General features: G+C 38.1%; 1 protein-coding gene across 2 annotated transcripts in view; it reads right to left on the bottom strand.

Moving 5' to 3' along the window:
• acap3a (ArfGAP with coiled-coil, ankyrin repeat and PH domains 3a) overlaps window positions 1–23,363 on the bottom strand; it is an 82,476-nt gene that overhangs the window by 2,831 nt on the left and 56,282 nt on the right. The window contains exons 9-24 of one of the 2 annotated variants that reach the window (XM_067593145.1): window positions 23,262–23,336; window positions 20,868–20,879; window positions 15,611–15,723; window positions 14,338–14,389; window positions 13,803–13,903; window positions 12,748–12,859; window positions 11,984–12,192; window positions 9,902–9,971; window positions 9,194–9,288; window positions 8,879–9,096; window positions 8,702–8,791; window positions 8,428–8,529; window positions 7,564–7,790; window positions 6,139–6,248; window positions 5,729–5,839; window positions 4,999–5,060 (exon numbers count right to left, since the gene is read on the bottom strand). In XM_067593145.1, the coding sequence (XP_067449246.1) occupies window positions 4,999–5,060; window positions 5,729–5,839; window positions 6,139–6,248; window positions 7,564–7,790; window positions 8,428–8,529; window positions 8,702–8,791; window positions 8,879–9,096; window positions 9,194–9,288; window positions 9,902–9,971; window positions 11,984–12,192; window positions 12,748–12,859; window positions 13,803–13,903; window positions 14,338–14,389; window positions 15,611–15,723; window positions 20,868–20,879; window positions 23,262–23,336 (1,759 nt within the window). The remainder of the gene's footprint in view (window positions 1–4,998; window positions 5,061–5,728; window positions 5,840–6,138; window positions 6,249–7,563; window positions 7,791–8,427; window positions 8,530–8,701; window positions 8,792–8,878; window positions 9,097–9,193; window positions 9,289–9,901; window positions 9,972–11,983; window positions 12,193–12,747; window positions 12,860–13,802; window positions 13,904–14,337; window positions 14,390–15,610; window positions 15,724–20,867; window positions 20,880–23,261; window positions 23,337–23,363) is intronic. The other variant, XM_067593146.1, reaches the window with a different exon arrangement.

The raw sequence follows: 23,363 nt of genomic DNA, 5'->3' as shown, positions 1-23,363 counted from the left end.
TGAAACTATGAATGTAAAAACAGAACAAAATTATTTAAAATTAGCTCCACGTTGATCAGCTGTGATATAAAAATGCTGCTTAAATGTTAATACTACTATCAATCCATTAATATTATATATATGAGTATTATATATAATACTCATACACACATAATACATAGACTATGTATATATAAAAGGTTTTTTTACAGTGTGCTGCTACTTTGACTTCAGTTGCATGAATATTTCCTCCACAACAGCAATTGTATAAATTGTTGACAATATAACACAACAGTTGTAATCATATAAACACTTTCTCACTCTGGAGAATGGGACGGTCTGTCCAAACTTTAGATTGGTGCTGTATATTTATTAATGACGTATGTATTTGTATACAAATACTTCTACTTCACTCTCATGACAGCTGAGCAAACTCCATCAGCTGATAAAAGCTCCAGAAGAAATCTAGTAAGTGTGTTAAGAAATTTTGTCACACTTGTGCTCATGAGGTGAAGAATAAACCTTGAAGCTCGACACGTCTTCATCAGTTTTGAACACGTTTGTAACCCGTTTTAAAGCCGACTGTGAATAATTTGTTCATAAGAGTTCATAACTTTTTATAACACACTGAAAGGGTTTGTTCATGTGTGTAATTATATATCACTAAATATAATTACAGCTATGTTATATAAGCATTATAGTGTGTTATAAATAATTAATTTCATATTTTTATACTGCTTATAAATTCTAAATAGGGAAGTTAAAGTAAAGCGTTACCAGTTTCTTTGAACCAGAGCTAAAGATTATGTGTCTTCAGCCTGAGTGGAAAAGATGAAATGCGAAAATCAAACTCTCTCCACAATCTCTAATGTCATGCATGATCAATCAAGTCAGTCATGTTATAATGTCATCTTGTGAAAATCAAAGATATTTGACCCATAATTAGTTCACCAGTGTACCATCAAGTTAGAAGTTTGTTAATGCTGTTAGATGTAGTAAAAAGGCTGTCAAGGCAACTAAAAGAGGAGTTAGAGATGAAGCAAAGAGGCAGAGGGAGAAGTTAGTTTTTAGTCACATCTTCTGTTTATTTTCAGTATGATTTTAGAAGACACTGGGAGGAGATTTTGAACAAAAAACAGATTCTAAACCAAACATAGGTAGCAGTAAGTGTTAGTAAGCACATGTACTGTATATTCAGAGACACACGTTCTCTTACAATATTCAAAGAAATTGTACAGATAACAGTCAGAGACAGAAAAAATACAAGAAAGTTCAAAATTGCATGTTAGAAGCAAGCAGTTAAAGTGTTAATAGTTTTTAGTTTATATACACAACAGTCAACTCGCTGACCTACTGACTGATACACTGTAGACACACCGTACTGTACAACACATAATCCTTCAATGGCTTGATGCAAATCATTGTTTGGTCAGTGATGACATCATTCATGTCGTATAATCGGCTTCCTGTTAACTTTTGTAAAGTCAGTGTGTAGCCACCACACGCATGTACTGCAAGTAAAGGCTGGATTAAGAGAGATTTGTGTGTTTCAAAGTGCTTAAAATCTATCACTGACGAGAAAGAAGGGAAAAGAGACACTGCCACATCCATTAAAATAACATTTCACTGCTTAATGACTCCAACCTGTACACTATGTGTCTTGACAATGCAAGTTAGGGACTGTACGAAAATTATTTGCAGTGTGGTCTGAAATTTCTAGAACATTTCCATGTCCCACATTTAAGGCCCGACTATGCCAGCATTTAAAACTGTCAAATTGTGTGACAAAATCAGTTTCACTAACAGGAGCAAAATGGAGGACGCTATTGTAGATTATGAGTTGTGTTAAACCCTCTACTATCAGAGTATAAACTGCTCCACAAAGGAGGAAATTATGAGACAGGAATCGATGGTATAAATGCGTACATATTCTGAATAAACTGCTAGAACTTATTGTCCCGTTAGCAACAAAGCTAACAAGCTTGCTAAGTTAGCAAGCTCGTTAGCTCAGATAGCTTTTTTTCCCCTCTTGAATAAAACTGGCAGTTATTAGTTTTGAGAAAAAGTACATGTGGATTTTTATATTTAATAAGGACTGAAGTAGAACTAAAACTATTTATCGTTCAACAGAAAATGAATCAGCAACTATTTTGACATTTTGTTTCAGCTTCTGGAACAAGCAAACATGATGTGAAATAGGATGTTTTTCTTTGTTTTATGTCATTGTAAAGTGAATATCTTTGGGTTTTGAAGTGTTAGTTGAAAAACAAGGAGCCATTTAAAAATATTACAATGGGCTCTTGGAAATATTCTTACAGTTTTCTGATACTGCCATTTGCTTATTCAGAGACAGTGTAATAACTGTTCATGTAGTTGCTCTTGGTTCAAAAATATAGAGCAGCTGGGATGCTTTTTAAAAAAAATTTGATTCATGTCTTGCACTGCACCTTTTATTCTCCTGTTTTATCTGTCTTATTCTATTTTAGCTTATTTTCATTTTCTATTGAACTCTTTTTAATTGTATTTAGATGTCTTTTTTATATGTTTATTTTACATTTTGTCTTGATTCCCTATGTTTTATGTAAAGCACTTTGAATTGCCTTGTTGTTGAAATGTGCTATACAAATAAACTCGCCTTGCCTTGGTAAATAAAACACATTTGTTATGTTTCCAATTTTGGTAATCGCTAATTCCACTCCAAATGATTGTTCTATTCACATATTAAACTTGAAATCAGGGTTGAGTTGAGAAATGAGGGGTGTTGTAATTAAGTCCAAAGCAAATATTAATAACCCTGGGAAAAGTCTTGCTTTTTCAAAAAGTCAACATTAGTACCGGTCCCCCTCCCTCAACAATAATTTTCATACAGTCCCTTATAAGTAAAAGAAATCCCTTTGGACTCATGGCCTTCTATGAGAAAGGAAATGGTAAAAACACTTGCTGGCTCTGATAAAACTGTCTGTGGTCTTTGGTTTGAACTAAACCCCAACAGTCGCTAACATCTGTGAAAGACAAGCAACATCTTTGGGAAAAGGTAATTCATTAATACTGTTCTTTAGGCTGATTCTGCCTCAGATACCATATGAACAACGCAGTGGTCCGTTACATACGAAGCTGTTCAATGATTAAAAAACACAAAAATGTCAAAAACGTAGTTAGTGGTTTGTCCATTTGGGGCTATGAGTGATGGGATGAATAAATACAGTTTTAGGCAGCGTCCAGCCTGCCTAATGTTCATTGTCATCAAGCTTTTTTTACACTCGCATCACCCTGCTAATGGAAGACAGCGGGAAAGTTTGTTTGTATCCATTTCTGTCTGAAAAATTGAGATAGTGGCTCATGAATGTCATTCCATGCACTGTTGTCATGATTTGGCAGCATATAATATGGATATTAACATTATTCAACAATACTAAATGTCAAATATTCACATACACTGGGTACAGAAGTAAACAAAAGCAACAGGGCTTAGGAAGACCTGGGCAACAGCCACCCATGCACTATAAACAAAGAACAAATCTAATATAGGCCTAGCTGTGATACATCAGATTACCATAAACAAATGTTTTCAACAAACATTTTAACATACAAATACCGTATATCAAGTAACACATGTTAGTTTAGTGTAATTTATCAAAAATGTCCATCTTCTACTGCAGTTTGTACTGCAGAATTACTCCAAGTGATTATATATTATGAAATTGTGGAGTATTGGCTCTCTTTCTCATAATGAGAATATAACACTGGCGCTGTGTGTGCGTGAGTGCTCAGCAAAATAAAATCTAACAAAATATATCCAGCTTAAAAAAATACCATCTGCATTGTTGTGAAACATAATACAAAAAATACAGATTATCTGTACTGAAATAATCATTGCACTATTGCTCTGGACGTTTTGTCATAAATAAAAACAAAAGCATTCAAACCTGTTCCCGGAAAAAAAAAAAAAAATAAAAAAAAAAAGGTACAACGACATAAGAGCAGAAAAAAAAAAAAAAATTCAAATCACTGTTGGTAAGAAAAAGTGCATAATTTCGCTTTTAATTAAACATAAAAGCTTTACTTGATCAATCTCTCGATCAATACAGAGAAATGATACTTCTTCTGTGATCATTCGACTCTTTAGCCTCACAGTTACCCCTCATGACCTTCACACATATAAATTCAAGAGCTCCACCACCGCTCGATCACACGTGCACCGACAACAGATCCTCAGGTTTTAAAGAAGCGCAGCCAACACAGATTTAGTCGACCTCCTACAGGTGAGTCAGCTGTACCTCCCTGTACTCGTCAATTTGGCATTATTCCACACTCTGAAACAACATCATCTGTGCTACATATACCATATAGCGTAAGACTGTAATAACAGCTCAGTTACATAAAGAAATTAAACTTATTGGGATAGATGTCAGGTCTTTGGTTCAGAGCACCCTGTACCCTCTAATACCTCCAAATGTATGACACGGTTGGTCCCAAATACATGTCTGATGACTTTATTGGTGTCTTTTGATTGCTTCACAATAGTGCTGCTGGATAAGCTTTAAAAAAAAAAAAAGTGGCTAACCCTTCCCTGGCAGTGATTTCTCAAATCCTATCAGCACCTCGCTAAGCTCATCACTGATTTTTTTTTTTTTTTTTTTTTTTTTTTTGGCAACCGTCGGATTTGACATCATTAAAGGAAGTTAACACTGAGTTCTTGTGTGATCCTGAGAGGGGAGCTGACTTGCTGGCAGACTGTGCAGGGGAGAGGAATAATTCTGGATATATTTGATGTAAAGAAGAAGTTAATCTGGTGGTTAAAAGTCCTGTTTAGAGAGAACAAGTGGAGGAAAACAAAGCTTGAAGCACAGGATCCCCAACAGGCCTCTCTCTCTCAGTCAGTCATATGTCTACTGGCACCCCCTGCACTGGTTTCACCTGACTGGATTTGATTCTAGCACTCTGCTATAGTGAGACAAATAAACTCCTGTATGCATTTCTTATACTGCTGTTCAGTGGGGCTGCTGGTTGGGTATTGACCTGGTTGACCAAAGGGTCCCTCCGACTCCCGCATCTCCTCGTTCATCCTGGCCAGACGCAGCCTGCAGGAAAGACACAAAAGAAACAGAGAAGAAGAGCAGAATGTTAGAAATTTGTCAAAACTGGAGAATAAAAAAAACATTAAGTAAATAGCTGCTGATTTTCAATAATTTTCTTATTGTCACAGAATCTAATGTAATGTTTTTTTTCTGTCTGCACATGTGCAGGAACATGAGTCTGTTTACAGAGCTTCACTAGCTTGCTGTGCTACATATTACAACCTCTTGACTTTGTCCTACATTATAAATATCTCAAAGAACTTCACTACAAAGTCAAAAGGTTGTGATATGTGGCACAATAAGCTAGCAAAGCTCTTTAAATGGAGCAGCTTTCCTACATCCTGCACATGCTCAGTGGCGTCTGCCTTACACAGAACTACTCTCCTGAGGCTGAAAACGTGATCGCTGTTATTAGTCTTTGGAGCTGTTTCTAAACTGTAATCTTTGGGGTGAAGAAACATGTCACCCAGTGCAGCAGTGTGACTCACTGATGTGTTTTTAATAGTTTTTGGACAACAATGGAGGTCTACAGCAGTGAGGAATAAGATGTATCAGGCTTTGGATACACACACAATACTTGTAAGTAGGTCAATCCATTGTTGGTTTGGCTCTGCACATGAGATTTGTGGACAAAAAACAGAAATGGAAAGTATGTAAGAAATTCAACGTACAGTGTGACTATATCTGCATTGGCCTGCTGTACAGCTATACTCAAAGGATCCTGGCCGTCCTCATCCCCGTCATTCTGTGTGGCTCCTCTTTTCAGGAATAAACACACCTGCCTGGAAATACAAGGCAAATGGAGATCAATAAGAGCAAACAAATTATAGATTTCTTTTCATGTGTGAGCATGCAAATGACAATAAATTATCTTTGAACCTTGAAACACATATCCAGTCACATTCTCATTTTTACTCAAAGTCTGTGCTCCGTACGTCTCCCTCAGCGACATAAAACAAACAGTTCAAATTCAAAGAGGCAGCTGCAAATTCTGGAAATCATTTTACGTTTTATTGAAATAGAAGCCGTGTGAAAAGTGGTTACAAATGCTGCAAACGCAGCTTTCCGCCTCATGACTCACCCTGTGTGTCCCAGATATGTGGCATGATGCAGGGGGCCCCGCCCTCTCGCGTCTCTTTGATTGACATCAGCAGCGTTCTGCAGCAGGAACTCACAGGCTATCAATGAACCCTGAAATAAAGTAACACCAGTCAGCACTGACAACAAAATATCACTATTATATTGATTATGGCAGTAAATCAGTATTTAAAATGGATGTTCATACATTCTCAGATGCTGACATGTGACTTCTTTTTTTATATATATTTAGTATCGGCAAGAGTTGTGTGGTGAATGCACAACAAAAACTCGGTGCTGGTCATTGCAATGGCATATATTGATGAGACTATGACTGCACACTGCTTTGATTTTATCCATAAAACCAATGTTTTGATCACACTTGCTTTGAAAGACCAAGTGAGGTCAAAATGTTGGTTATATAATAAAATCATTGGACCATAGTGTGCGGTCATCTTCTCTTCTATATACAGTGTGTATATGTGAAAGTTAATCAGAAAATGTAACATGCTTTTTTGAAATAAAAGGGTCAAGTAACAGGACTACTTCAGCATGCTGGCAACTCTGTGAGGCTGTACTTACACACGGCGATCCTTTGAGCAAAATGCTAACAATAACATTTAGCAGGTATAATGTTTCCCATGTTAATATCTTAGTTAAGTGCATTAGCATGCTAACATTATCTAATTAGCACCAAACACAAAGAGAAGCTGAGGCTGATGGAAATGTCATTAGTTTTTTAGGTATGTGGTCATACATTTAAGTGAATTAATGAATTGACTTTTTACTCTCATGTCCATAAAATGGTCCATCCCACATGGGTTTTGGATAAATTTATATTTTTACCTGATAATGGTTCTTATAATTTACCCTGACAAAGGCATGCATATCCTTTGTATCTAATTTTGTGTTATCATCTTGTAAAGTTTGTATATATTGTGCTTATAGTTTAAATACTCATAATTTTATATTTTTTTAGAGTATATTCCCTACTCTGGTTATCGATGGCGACTGGAAGGGAGTGAAAACTAAAAATTTCATTGTACAGAGCAACTGACTGTTCTCTGTACATAAGACATAAATATTTGGTTGATTGATTGATTGATCAATAGTTGTTGAGACATTTAACTCCTCTAGCGCCACTACCTCACAGTGGCGCTAGAGGAAAAGTCACTTGCATCCATGTAAGATTTTAAAAGTTTACCATAAAAACCAAACTATTACATGTTGTAGTATCACACGTATAAATCTGCTGCTCGTCACAGATCTAATTTCAGTACAGATATCAATACATTATCCGATCACATAACTGCCAAATTTACATGAGCTATTTCATTTCTTTTTGTTCTATTACTAAAACACTGATATTCACAAATGACAAATTTTCCCATATGACTAATTTCTGGTGCTTCTCAGTCGACTGACTCACCCCGATGACAGCCTGTATGAGGGGCGTCTTTCCTTCATCCTCCTCGTTGACCAGATTGACGTCCGCTCCATGGGCTAGTGCTTCAGCCATGACAGGCAGGTTGCGTGCTTTCGAGGCTTTGTAGAGCAGCGCTCCAGGATGAAGATCCCTCATGTCCTCCGGGTCTGACGTCTCCGGCTCGGCCTCCAGCTCAGCCTCGCCACTCGAGTCCTCTGACACCTCACACTCTGAGGACGGGGAAAGGAGACTGAGTACTCATATTACAGGAACATACAGTAGGTTAAACAAAGTATATAGATTGTTCATGTAGCTGTTGAACTTGCATTTAAAGGATAAAACCAGCATATTTCTGTATTTTTCTTTTCATCTCATGAAAAGATCAAAACCAAAAATAAGCTAGCCCTTCTTTTAATACTTAAATATTGAAAAATCTGACTCAAACATATACTTTCAATTTTTAAAAAGGCTCAGTTATTTCCTAAAACACCTGGGCACTGTTGTTTCTAGCAAATATTACTCAGACAGAAGTAAAAAGTGTTTTTGTCTGGAACTACTTTCTGTGGCGGATTAATACACATTTGTTACTTTAGTAAATTCATGGTAATGGAGGAACATGTCACCCAGTGCAACACTGTGGCTCATTGGTTTTTAATAGTTTTTGGACAACAGTGGATCTCTACAGCACAAAGGAATAAGATATATCAGGGTTTGGACACACAGACAATACTTAGTAATTATGGGATTTGTTGACAAGGGGAAAAATATAAAATATCACCAGCTTTATCCTTTAATTTATTGATTTCATAATGTATCATTTTATGCCTACAGTGTGCACATAACACCAAAGTGGCCATCTGGACTCACCCTCCTCTGTGACGCTGTCCACCACCGAGCCAAACACCAGGATGTCTGTGCTGCCGTCTGTGCTGCCTCCCAACCCGCTGTCACTGCTTAGGCCTGCCGGACCGGGAGACGCCAGAACATGGACACATTAGTTACCGCTGTCTCTTTCAGGCTGACCAGTTTTGTTTAAAAGGGACATCACACTCATTCAAGAACAAACAGATCCATTCAAGCATCTTATTCACACGTTATCTGGCTTTAATGTGGCAGACTGTCAAAATAGCGAGTCGCTTACTTCGAGGTCCAGATCCTGTATCAAAGTAGGAGAAGAGAGAGTCCAGCTCATCGGGACAAAACAGGGAGTCTCGTCTGAATTTAGCAGCAGCTGTGAGATGAACATAAGTGACAAGTTAGAATTCAGAGAGAAAAGCATTTATATATTAAATAAATTAACTATATCATTAAAAAGTACCTGAGGAGAGGGTGGAAGGGGAGACGCTTCCAGGCTCTTGCCGATATCTTCGCCGTGTTTTGGGTACTGTGGTAGCGCTGTTGTGCCTCCGACACTTTTTTACGCTCCACCGCCGCTCCGACTTCCTCTCTCCATTAATGAGTATCTCTGTGGAGCCCAGCTTCTTCAGGAATTTCTTCTCTACATACTTTGCCTTGATCCAAGCCTCTTTTTCCTGCCTGATTTTAGTGTTCAAAAGTAAATATTTAGTTATTTAAATAAGGCGTTAGATTGTGCTTATACTGTATATTTGAGCTATACTTGATTAATTCCTACCTTGAGCTGGATGGTAACGGTTTCTTCAGACCTTGTTCTTGGTATGAGCCTTCATAGATGTGGTTGATGACGCTGTTTCCAAGCTCACACATTAACTACAAAGCAAAGACAAGAGATGAGATGATGTTAATGGTCTTTACACCAACTGATTTGTACTATAATAGTTTGACATTTTGGTTAGTACACTTATTCGCTTCATATTAGCGTCAGATAAACTTTTAAATACATCTTTGCACAGGAGGACTGTAGATTTTGGCCCCCATCACTTACAATATAAGTGCATTATGAAGGGATCCTCTAATAGTCAGTATGAACAGGAGGAATGATTACAGCAACTATTTCAATGTACATTTGGGCACCTGATTGTTGTTTGAACCTGTCTTTAAAGCTCAATTAACATGTTATATCTTATTTATTTAATCGTTTTTTTAAATCTTTCCTTCTACAGAGCCAGGCTAGCTGTTTTCCCCTGCATCCAGTCTTTATGCTAAGCTAAGCTATCCATTTCCTCGCTGTAGCTTCATATCTAACAGACAGCCATGAAAGTGGTATCGATCTTCTCATCTAACTCTCAAAAAAGCTAATATGCGTCTTTTCCAAAATCTCAAGCTATTCCTTTAATGCATCAATATCTGCTTAATGGATAAACAACAATAACTGCCTTGTTCTCATCATTATTTGGCAGGATAATGCTGAGACAAACTGTACCTTTAATAATTCTGGTTCCCATGAGTCCAGTGTGAGTGAGCGCACCTTCGAACAGTGAACTCCGAGACTCCTGCAACAGAACATATTTTAAAGTTAAAAAAAAAACGTGTTTTGTTGTTAAATAGTTAATTGGTAAAAGTAAAAAAGAAACTGACTTGGCAGCCAGTGCAAGGAAACAAAAGTAGTTTCTATTCTTCTGATAGGAAAAGAGGAAGTTTTACAAATGAATCATACGCTGTGGTGCTGTACGGTGACCTGGTTTGAATCTAAAATCACAACAGTGTTATCCCAGGGGGAAATGAGAGAAGCCGTTCCTAATGTCATGCAAATCACTAAGTTCCACCGATGAAGCTGTCTGGTATCCAGGCAACAGCGATGCATTAGAAAAAAAAACTGATACTGTGTTTTTTTTCCCCCCTCGTCGCTCTGCATTGTAACATGAGGCCACGTCTGATCTCACTGTGGGAAGACAAGCCCAAAAGGGGAACATGAATATTCAACAGGTGGGAACGCACAGGGACGAGGGTTTTGTGATTACATAAGCAGTGATAATTGCGGCATCAAAATAAACACAACTCCGGAGGGAAATCTTTTCCCACCGGGAGCTTGAAAACTAACCTCAGTGATGCAACAGTGTGATGTAACAGAACATGAGCTTGGCGCACTGATCTGGATGATGAGAGGACGTGTTATGTGATACGTTCATTCAACGGCATTACATCATGACTATATTCACCAGGATCTGACACCGAATTTCACTATTCACTGGCTTGTTCGCTAGTGTGTGTCTCAGCTCTGCAGCCGCCTTTATCTTCTCACTTCCCTCCCTCAATAAGAAACTCTCAAATCAAAGCCTGATCCAATAAGCAACATATTGCACTTTAATCCCTTCAGCTGTGTGTGTGTGTGTGTGGCAGAACGTGCTCGCTGCCTTTAGCAGCGCAAGTTAAGGCCAAAGTAACAGACAGTTGGCACATCTTCCTGTCTTCGGAGCCAGCACCCTCACAGCACACATGGCTGCGGTGGAGGAAGCATTCAGATCCTTTTACTTAAGTAAAAGCCTCAACGCCACAGTGTGAAATTACTCCATTAGAAGTAAAAGTCCTGCAAAGTTTTACTTAAAGAATGAGGCGAACAATTTTCTGTTTTTCTTTTCCTATTGTCAATAAATATCATGTGCAGAGCCAAACCAACAGTGAATTCATCCGACTTATAAAAATGTGATCGCTGTTATTAGTCTTTGGAGCCGTTTCTAAAAACAAACTATTGTAACTAAACTCTTTGTGGTGAAGGAACATGTCACCCGGTGCAGCGGTGCGGCTCACTGACGTGTTTTTAATAGTTTTTGGGACAACAATGGAGGTCTACACAGAGGAATAAGATATATAAAGCTTTGGAAACACATATAATACTTGTAAGTAGATCAGTTCATTGTTGGTTTGGCTGAGATTTGCTGACAATAAGAAAAATATAGAAAATCACCAGCTTTATCCTTTCAAGTGCAGAAGAATTATTAGCAAAAAGTACTCATTATGCAGAGTGAGCCCTTTCACAGTGTTTTAATATACACTATAACTTATTATTGTATTGTTATCATCTATGAATTAACATGTCAGCAGCATTTTAATGTTGGCTGGTCAAGGTGGAGCTGATTTAACCACTTTATATAATGATCATATTATGTTCTACAGTGAAAAAGTAATTATTTATTAGTTATTGAGGCCTAAAAGTCTTTAAAATACTGTAAGTGAAAAAGTCTGACAGTCTAGTTAGATTATTTCAAACTGTTTCCGATAAAACTCAACTTGTTTCAAGAGCTGTTTAGAAATGAGTGTGAGAATCTTAAAAGAAAACAGAATAAGATTGAAATTATCTTAACACAATGGCTGATTTTTTAAGGGACTTCAGTATTAGACTACAATTACTTGGTAAGATGAAGATACCTGCAGTAAATGTAGTATGTAAAATGTTAAGCCTACAGAGTAACTCCAACACTAAGATAAATGTAGTGGAGACTGTGGAGTAGAACTTCACTATTTTTCGGTTTATTCTGACAGTTGCAGACGTTCTTCTGAACTCTACCTGTGGATGCCGGAGCACTCGATACACAGCAAGATGCCCAGGTTGATTGAGGCCCAGCGAGGGTCGGCCTGTCCGCAGTCACAGCACTGCTCGTTCCCCGGCAGACACTGGATCCGCTGCAGGATGGTCTCCCCTCGGGCGCTGCGCTCCCGCGGCTCACTGGCTGAATCGATGCTGCTGGTGGACGGGGAGGCTGTTCTGTCCAGATGCTGAATATACAACACACAAAAAAAGACATCAGTCAGGATTGTAAAACGTCACATCAATGTGCATTTTCTGTCATTTGCAATTGCACTCCTTATTTCTGTTTTTAAGTGCCAGACTGTTGGAGTTATCACATTACTATGCATCTTAATCTAGACTCAAAATTTTAACAAAACCAAAGTTTCTAGGAAGTCACTGCGTATTTACCAAAATGTTGAACTATTCCTTTAAATACATTTAACTGCTTTACATACCAGGTACTTTAATCTGTAGCAATGCAGCATATTTTATAAACTGATCATATGTTGTGTGTCTAAAATCTTAAACCACAAAGTAACTAGTAAGTATAACTGTCAAATAAATGTTGCAAAAAGTACAATATGTCCACCTGAAAAGTAGTGAAGTATAAGTACTAGCATTAAATGGGTATCTCATTATAGTACTTACATAGCCTACAGTACATAAGTTAGTACTTCCACCATTGGACGGATACAATAAAACCTCATAAACAAGCTATAAGTGTATTTGTATGAGGTTTATGACCCACATCTGTGACTTACCTCTATATAGCAGGTGTCTGGGCTCTCTCTGTAGGCTGAGGCGATGCTAGCTTGAACTGCCTGAATCCACGCTTGTCTTAGCTTCTCAGACTCAGCCTGAAGCATACAGCTCCTTTAAAAACAGACGATCAGATTACTATTACCATGTCACAGTGTACTTCCTTACAGATCTGTGTAATATAGTGACATGCTTAACTTACACCATTAAAAAGGAAAGTTTTTATCTATTTCATCATAATGTTTTTATAAACTTTATAAACTTTTTAAGAGCGACAATAAAACAACCACAACCATGATTTTTTATACAATCTTATAAACGAAAAGGAGTGTTATTATGTTATTTTACTTTGCTACAGCACGATGAAATAAAACATAGTAGTGATTAGGATTGGAGTAGGGCTGTAATATCAATTATTGTCATTGTCGTTTAATCTGGTGATTATTTTTTTGATATTTGCTGAATCATTTTATCTATAAATTGTCTTGAAATATTAAAAATGTCTGTATTTCCCTACTGTATGTCCTGTAGGAGGTGATGACCTCAAATATCTTGTTTTGTTCGACCAACAGTCTAAAACCCAAAGATATTTAGTTTACAAAGATACGAAACAAAGAAAAGCAGCAAAATCCTCACAGTGGAGAAGCTGGAACCAAAAAATTTTTGGCATTTTTGCTTAAAGATGATTATCAAAATAGTTGCCGATCAGTTTTCTGGCAATAGCCTAATTGATTAATCAACTTACTGTTGCAGCTCTACTACGACAGGACCATGAATGCCAATTTCATGGCAATCTGATAGTTTTTGGGATATTTTTGTACCGTTCCTTGAGCCGCTAACATGGCTAAAAAATTTTCTTCTGCATATTTAAAAGGTGTCACATGATACACCCATTTCATATTTTTAATGTTTACAGGCAACAATAAAACCACTGCAACCATAATTTATCATAAAACTAGATTTTGTACTCGTATAACATAACCTTAATGATTATTAAAGCACACTTAAAAGGATAAAATTAAAAATATCTGTTATTATGGTGGAGAGAGTGACTTACTTGGAGGGGGAGACGACCTCAAAGCAGAACCTCCTCTCGATGTCCTCACATGGTTTAACAGAGCACAGCCGGAGGTCTTCCACCACCACTGTCAGAGAGTCCTGCCGACACACAAACAACAACTTCTCATTTCTCCCCCCAACACAACATAAACATATAACAGCTGTTCCTCTCTGATAAGACATTTGTCCTGGCAGCTGGAAGCCTCAGTGTACCTGAACATTAGATATTCACACACATGGATGTCAAGCAGAGAGTTGAAAATGACCTGAAAACCACATAAGGCTCCAGACTGAGTACTCAGATATCAGCTGAGACCTCTTGACTCACATGCAGTTGGTGGGGAAGTGAGTGATGATGGATCCCAGTGAAGATCACCATAATGTTAAAAACATTCAAAGCCCACCCATTACAGTTGCACTTAACCTCTTTGGTTAAGTGCACCTGTAGGTAACCTTTTAGGTTGAGTTACGGGCTATCAGTTCTCCCCACTTTACCCCGGGGAAGCTGATAGCTCCAAGATATATGGACTTGCCTTGAGCTTCTTCTGATAGACCAGCTGACTGTTCTGTATGGAGAACCACCGCCTAGAGAGAGAGAGAGGGGGGACATAAATAAAAAATGTTTTAGATGGATATCTTTGCGATGCTGAAGGGTCAGTGCACAAAGGTGGGTTTTGCTCCTGGCAGCACGATATCGTGACCAGCGCTTCATATCTACTCTAAGCTCTCTAACCTGCTACAGAGGAGAGGAATACGCTGACAAATCGACTAATGAATAAGAAACTGAGGAGACATCACGCATCACAGGCGTCGTGCCCATTCAGGTACTTGAGATCGGATGGCTTTAGAAAATTCTATTTGTTTTAGGACACACTTGAAAAATTGTGAACTCATCTTTTAACTCTGCTTGCTGCACAGCTGCTGCAGCTACTTGGTTCCTTCTAGCTAAAAAGCTCTACGCAGTATCAGCAGAGCTTGTAGAGTCGCTCTGCTGCGGCTATTGAAGTAGCTCCATGTCTATGAGCTTTCTTTACTTAAATAATTAACAATGCTACGAGCTAACCAGCTAACGTTACCTCTGAGTTTAAAGCTGATTCACTAACATTTACTTGTTCAATAATGCTGGTAAATGCAATATTGTGTTATCAAGTGTCATTCAATGACAGTTCTAGATAGCTTTGACAATAGAAGCCAAAACAGATAATTACTGGTAACAACTCTTGGTTTGAAGTGAACATTAATATATGCATCGTGAAAATGTGCACCCTCAAAAAAACTGACTGTATGACGCTCCTGACATGCACAGTAATCACCTGGTGACTGTCTATGTAGAGCTACAACTTAAATCAAACTTAATTGGCAACTATTTTGATAGTCAATGAATCATTTGCTGGTTCTAGCTTCTTAAATGTGAGGATTTACTCCTTCTCTCTGTTTTCATTCATTGCAGTCGAGTCAATTTATTTATAGAACACATTAAAATGAACAGATGTTGACCAATGTGCTTTACAGAGAGATTAAATTATGGGATTATTTGATTTCGTATGACTGTACACAAAGTATCTTTGAACTCTTGGTCGGACACAAGACATTTGAAAACATCACTATTATCTGACATTTCATAGACTAAACAATCAATTGATTAATCACAAAAATAATCAGCAGAATAATTAATAATGAAAATAATCATTAGTTGCAGCCCTGCAGGACTTCTATAGTGATATTAAATCCACATACAGTGTTGTACCATCAATTTCCAGTGCCTACTAATGTCGCACATTCCTGTATGAAGAGATTTTCACTCACCTGTTCCAGGTCTTAAAGGCATTGCTGGCCCTCTTGAACAGGTAGCCCTCCATCACCACACCATTAGGAGCGTCCACATTGAACTCCACCTTGGTGTCGTCATAAGAGAAGTCCTGAAAGAGAAGCGAAATACCCCCAAAATTAACCCTGGCTGTCATAGAAAAGGTTAATAGCCTAGCAGCTAATAGTTGGGCAGGATGTTGTTCTAACCTTTTACCCATCAAACAGGAAACAAAACACTAAGAGAGGTTGCATTCATGAGGTTCCTGGAATACCAGTAGCATTCAATGTGCAATGTACTGTACATACTCTCCACCAAGCCAGTAAATCATCATAAATTGTGCGATCATGTGGAAACAGTCACATGTTTGTCCATGTATGCATTTGAGTTGCATGCATATTCCTGAGTGTCACACTGGGGCATTTCATAACTCAACAGATGTGAGTGTGACGCAAATTATTACATAAACTGTATGATTCATGTGAAATTAGCCTCTAACCTTTTTATGACTTCTAGCATGACACTAAGCGCTTTAATGCTAGCCAACAGAAAGTGGTACATAGGTATGAGTTATGGTGCAAGTTGGTCATGGCTTCAGTATGTTTAAATGTTTTAGGAAGCACAAAAACCATCATTTAAACATTTTTGTTTCAATGTTTCATGTATCAAGGATGAGAAGTACGACACGGTTTGTCCTGAGAACACCAATACACGACATTTTAGTAGTAATGTAATATTGCAGTAGGCACAGAACATTAACTTATCCCTAATTGAATTACGACAGTACACACATGAAGCGCTGAGAAAACACCAGACCCAGTCTTCCCACCAGAGTCAGTTCAGGTTGCAAGCTTAAAATACAAAGACGTATCAGTCATAAAAAAAGGAACCAAAGAAATAAATATATAATATGAAAATGTCTGCTGGAACGACCCATATAAAAAACTCTTCTGTTTCATAACAGAGTACGTGTCCTCGCAGCGGCTCCCAACACACCACTGCATGTTTGAATAATAGAACGACTTTCCTCTCTCCACATATCACTATTTTAACACATGTACATATGAAAAAAAGGTTGATTTCCTGCACACTGTCAGCACTTTGTGTTTGTTAGAGACACAACGTTTCGGTCATGGAGCTTTGTCAAGCATTACATTTAAAAAAAAAAAAGGGAAATCTTGAACATTTGAGACAGTAACTGCATCAATAATTAATAAAAAGCATCCTCAAAAGGAGACAAACAATACATGCCATATGAAGGGAACAACATAAATAGCTTTTTTTTCTTATACTGTAAGTAAATGTAAAATACGTGATTTTCCTATTTTTTTTTTTTTTTTTTCCTATGATCGTGTCCACCAGTGTGCATTGGTTAACACTTATTTTAACATGTATACATGAAACATATTTCACTAAGCATTATATATATTTTAACTGTACTGAATGTGCAACTATTAGCATGCAAAACCTACAAAACATCTCTGAAGTCATGACAGAAAAATAATCACAAATCAGAGCAGATTATTCTTAGCATAAAGTTGAATATTACTGTACGATAACTGCATTAGAAGATGTACTAAAGTAACAGACAGACAATGTAATGCAAATCAACCCACCAAAGTGTGATCCCACTGGCAAAAGATCTTCATTTTAAAACGTTTAGTATGCTCCAACAACATTGAAAAGCACAAAAAAAAGCCAAAAAGTTTAAAAAAAAAAAAAAAAAAATACAACAAACAGGCTCCAAAAAAACCCAGCAGTCTCAGAGTAGAGGCATGTCTGAGGAGATAACGGTCTTCACTCTCTCACTGCTGCAGCTCTCACTGTGAAGGGAAGCGCATTGTGTCGCTGCAGAGCGGTGCGTAATTCCAACACTGACATGTGTGTCCTCCACTGCAGCCACCTGCCTCCTGCCCCTGTGAGACTCAGGATTAGTACTCAGGACTAATTAACATACAGCTGCCAATGTATCCGCGGCAGGGTGCTGCGGAAGAATAGTCAACTACACTGTAGGGTACTGTAGCTGCTCTTGACCTAAAGACAAGCAGGCTGCTTTGACACTACGGTGTGTGGGTCTGCTCCACTCCCTAAACACACCTCCCCTGCCGAAGAAGGAGGGGAGTTTCAGTCTCCTGTTGACCCAGAGGGAATCTGTCTGCCCAGTTCACCAAAGCAAACACTACTGAAGGTTTGATTTACCATCTAATGACAGCGGCTCTGCAAACAACTCCTACATTGCAACTTTCAAATCTGTAAGAAATCAAGTCGACGCAGCTTACCTTCAGTTGTTAGATGCCTTTCTCTCTTTTTTAAAAAAATATACAGCAGAGCACCACAAACATAGGAGGCAACAACGCCGAACAAGAAGTGCACTGGGTGGCACTCTGCAATCTCTCAAGCCCACAACAATCTATTTTTAATGATGCAACGTCATACAGACAGAAACTGAACATCAGTGAATTATTGAACGTGCAGGGAAACAGAGACTACCAAATATTTGGAGCAAAATAACTAAACTGGCTGGCTGTTGTGGAAAAAAACCACAACAGACTGCAACACCGGATGATGCCGACAACATGTCCTGATGCTTCATCCACCTGCTGTTGTGTGTGCTGTAGGCCGGCCTGCGGGCTATGCTGCAGAGCCGTGATGCCAAATGGCGAGCCCAGTCGGTAGCGCTGATTACTCAGACTACTGTCAGGTGTTTGTTTACTGGCTGTAGGATCCTTCTGTGTCTCATTATTACTACACTCTGCAAGCAATCATCTGTTAGCGACTGGCCTTTAACATTCGTCCCATACCTGCCTGACATCTGCTTTGCCTTCGTCAGTTAATCCTCAAACCACCTGGTTGACTTCATGACAAAGTTACCACATGCTACGACATCTTTGAAGTCTTTTTAAATACTATTCAGCCATGAGACATCCACCGCAATTTTCTGTGATTAATTTAATGTGACGGAAACTACCACAACAATAAAGACCTCAAACTGCGCCGATCAGGGAGGCTCAAGTTAATTCCTTAATTAAAAATGAGATTTAACAACAGACCTGAGGAGCAGATGTGAACACGACCACAACGACGACCACACAGACAGCATTATTGTAAGAAAACTTTCCTCTGGAAACACTTCTCTCCATGTACAGCTGCAACAGAGGCTTTCATTGAATCCTCGACTTTCTATAACTTCTCTCAAATGCAAAAGGGATGTTGATAATGAAGATATTAGATTTAAAAAATCCAGCATTCAAACAGCTACAGACAAGGAAAAAAAGCAACACTTGAAAAATGCAGAGTAGCTCTTATAGCTATTAGTTATTCATCAAAAAGCGACGTGAAGTTTAAGCCATTGGTTTTAATCCGATGACCTCTTCTAATGAAGGCCCAGGGCTGAAACGTCATGTGATAATGAACAAACAGAGCTATATTTATCTACATAGCATGTGTTGCAACTCTTTTTTTCCTGCTGTAGGATGAGAGCATTCAAACAGAGGAGACAAACAACTCATGGGGCAGCTTTTTCTTCCCCAAGGAAATTTAAAAAATGAGACTTTTTGGACTAAATGGATGCAAAAATGTATCAGACACAGTAAATATGAGTTTTTTGTTTTAAGATAGACTTTGAAAAATTTCAACCAGTCCTTTCAAATGAGGTCTGGCTGATTTAATTAAATTTTTTTGTCCAAAGTGACCTACATATTTTCCCTAATATACACACACCGGCTGCAATTTGAGGTTCAGTAACTTGCTCAAGGACTCTTTGACATGTGGACAGGAAGATATGAGACTACCAACCCTACAATTAACCTTGCAGCCAACCCACTCTACCACCTAAACTTATTAAACTTCGTTGATCAACAGAAAATTGATCTGCTACTATTTCATTTTAGTCATTTTTCAAGCAAAAATGTCAAATATTTATGTGTCCCAGTGAGAACTTGCTGCTTTTCCTTGTCTTACACTATAATCAATTTAATATCTTTGGGTTTTAGACTGTTGGCTGCACTAAAAAAGCCATTTGAAGACAGCCAACGTGTGCTAAAAGGACTATAGCTCACACACAGTCCTTTCTATATTGCCGTAAAACTACTCAAATTAAAGCTGAGACACTTTAGAGCCTGGAAAACAAGATATATCTAACTGTCGAAATACTGCATATACATTTACTTATGTATGATCTCTCTACCGTATATCCTCCTACATTAGTCCTCTGATTTAATGCTTTGTTGTCTGATGTACAGTGTCGTTGACTATCATGAAAAGGACCAAACAAACAAAATATTCAATCATTATTTTATCACAACATCTATCTGTATTTCCAAGCAGTAAAAATAAACCCAGTGACACACAGGGGAACCATGTAGCGCTGTGCCGGTGATATAAATGTAGAAATATAGAACAGTAGGCAGAGGCAGCTGCCTTGGACAGGACTTCTCCATTAAATCTGCAGTTAAAAATGAATGGCTCTGGCATTTAGATGCTTTCGCTGCACTGTGTGCCCAGCCGGCAATAGCGATAGTCCACGGTTGGAGCACTTTAACTCCCTTTTCTGCTCCCCTGGTTTTCGCTTGTACTGAGTAAGGGCTGCCCCTTTGTCCTGTGTAAGTTTACACAAGGCTTATTGCACATGAAGAAAGAAAAAAAACATCTCTTTAAAGGAAGGATGAAAGAATAACAAAGTAGGCCATACCGTTCTAAAAGCAGCGGAGAACAAAGATGGCCAAATATAATACAAAATACAATTAAATTCTACAATTTTGTGCATGAATAAACTACCCATTCCTATTAATAAGATTATGTCATTAAATATTTCAGCTTCAGAAAGATTACATGGTTAATTTTGATGCATATACAATGAAATAACAACATAAAAAAGCAAAAATAGAACAGATGTCACTTATTATTATGCAGGAAAAGCATCCTCAGTGGTCAATAATTACACTGCTATCTATTTAAGGAAACTGCAATTACCCCCTTGCAGCAGGTGATATAACAGACAGCTTCGATACAGGCACCTATTCAAACTAAGTTCAGTGTTTCTAATTGTTTTCTATAAATTATTCAGGATGCACTTCAGCTCGCCCTCAAGGCTTTTTGGAGTCCGACCACAGCTGAAGAAAACTTCAAAGGGGTTTAATAATGTTCTGTACTAACACAGCGGGCTGTGCTGTGCCCTCGCCGCTCACTAAACCAAAGATGTATTAGTCAAGTAAAAAATGAGAATTCAGACGGGAGTACAAATGGAGGAGTACTCACCTGCATGAGGGTCTGAGAGTAGATGGTGGCATTGGGAGGATGCAAGCACAGAAGAAGGAAAGAGAATTAAGAGTTAGGACCACCAAAGACAAATTTAAAAGCAGATTTAAGTGGGGATAAAACAATAATCCTTCAGGTTGAATGCACCTCCTGCTCACTGGCCTTCCAGCAATGAAGCAAAAAACATCAACCGTCTGACACTACAATATTTTAATACCATGCAAATTTCAATGTGGTTTCAACGACGGACCTTGTTTATTTACTACTACATGTCCCTTGCTGATGTAGAGTGTGGCGTATGAAGCTTAGTGTCTAACAGCTCTGGCAAAAACAGATCAATAACTGTCCCCACATTTGACCCAGCCCTTCCCCGTGGCTCTATCCACAGCACAGACCGCAGCGCCCGGAGGGAGAGCGTTGACCGGCGCTGTCTGACAGATGGTCACTGATCCTGGGGTACAGAAGAGCCAGACATCGGCCTACTGAAAACACTGCTCTCTGAATTATTTAGTAAAGAGATGCCAGACAGGGAGTGCACCCGATATTTATGGAGTCCATTTTAGAAACTCCTAGAGAAAACATGCAATATGCAAACAGAGTCTGTTTGAAATGTGTAAAAATAGCAAAATTCTGGTGAAATATGTGGTGATGAAGTATTAAGGACAAAATCATTTCTGATCAAAATTAAACAAGATTTAAGAGTCTACAGTCATGCTAACTGTATTTGTGAAGCTGTATTGTTTACCATCAGATGTTTACCATCTTAGTTTAGCATGTTAGCATGCTAACATTTGCTAATTAGCAGATCATTTACCAAATCATAGCGTTCTTCCTTATAGATTTGCATGATATAGTGCGACACCACATTTGAAAAGAAAAGTTTTCTTGTGCGTATCCCTGCTGTAGTTTTCACATGTTAGGTTGTTACATCGTAATGTTAAATTATTAAGAGATGAAAATACAACAACCAGTCCTATATAATCACATAACAAAAGGACTGTTATTCTTCTTCTTCTTCTTATTATTATTTTTTACTAAAGCTAGCACGGTTAAAAAGATGAAGATAAACAAGTTTATAGCCGTGCTAGTACCTTTGTGAAGCTGTTCTGTACTTAGCTAAATGCTAATGTTAGTATGCTAACATGCCCACAATGACAATGCTAACATGCTGGTTTTTAGCAGGTATAATGTTTACCATATTGACTAAATTAGTTTAGTGTGTTAGCATGCTAACATTTGCTAATTAACATTGAACACAAAATACAGCTGAGGCTACAGCAATTGGACAAACTGAGGTTTAACCTGATGATGGTGCGAGTTAAGGGATCTCCACAATTATTACACTTCATCCTGAGGAGGAAATGAGTGTGTGTACTAGAGCCCGATATCAGCTCATTGCAGGTATATAGTTTCGATATATGTCAGCCAATAAATGACAAGAAATTAAACTACAGAAATGCCAAAGATATGTTTTGAAACAATGTCATCATTCTATAGTTTGTCCAACAGAGAAGTGATCAGTTTATTTTTCAACTGAAAACGTCCTGCCCAGTAGGTTTCTTGGTCGCAATTATCAAAAAAAATTATTCATAGGTTGTGTATACAAAATAAGTATCAGCAGATTTATTATTGTTGAATTTTTTTAAACCACAATATTATTATCAACATCAAAAATCCAGTATTGGTTGTGCTATGGCTTGCACCAAATTTCATCAAACTCAAAACCACAAATGTGGTGCTAGAGAAAAAGTCAGGGGATCATCAAAGTCGGCGGGATTCATCCTTTGGGGACCATGAATGTCTTTGCAAAATGTCATCTTGATCCATCCAATGGTTGTTGAGATATGTCAGTCTGGACCAAAGTGGTGGACAAACCAACTAACCAAGTCCAAAATCACCACACTGATAGTATGGTGCTAAACATGCTCAATAAACCATAAACTCAGCATTTTACTGGACTAAAAGCACACTGTGGCTCATGCTAAAGCATCAGCACATATTCAGTAGTTAATGTGCTGACTGTTACCATCTACAGCAGACAACAGCGGGATTAATATCTCTTAAAAACACTTAATCCCACCTGATTTAATGCTTTAAGCAATGCCTAAACTTTGTTAGGGAGATTAATCAAACACTTCTGAGCTGCCCAGGTCTAATCCCTCCCCAGTCACAACAGATGCACTTATCCAAGTAGCAGACTGGATCTTAGAGGTGTGATGTGAGCACATTCACACCCTGTCAGATTCTCAGTATCAGCCTGCCAGCCTAATAGACAAAAGAAAGATTCTTAAGGGTCAAAATATGCATCCAAACCTGATAAATCCTTAACTGAAAGAAATAACTGAAGCCACATTTTTTTAAAAAATTGGTCGAACTGATAAAATAAGAACTCACCCTTTGCTGAATAGTTGCATGTTTATGCTCCATTTCCCTCTTCTCCATGGCTGAATCAATCACCAGCTGATCCAGCTGAAAGTCAGTTCCCACGAACAAAAA

This window comes from Thunnus thynnus, chromosome 6 (assembly GCF_963924715.1).
Source record: "Thunnus thynnus chromosome 6, fThuThy2.1, whole genome shotgun sequence".
NCBI classification, from domain to species: Eukaryota; Metazoa; Chordata; class Actinopteri; order Scombriformes; family Scombridae; genus Thunnus; species Thunnus thynnus.
Note: the sequence above shows the minus strand (reverse complement) of the source record. Positions and strands in the feature narration are given on the sequence as shown.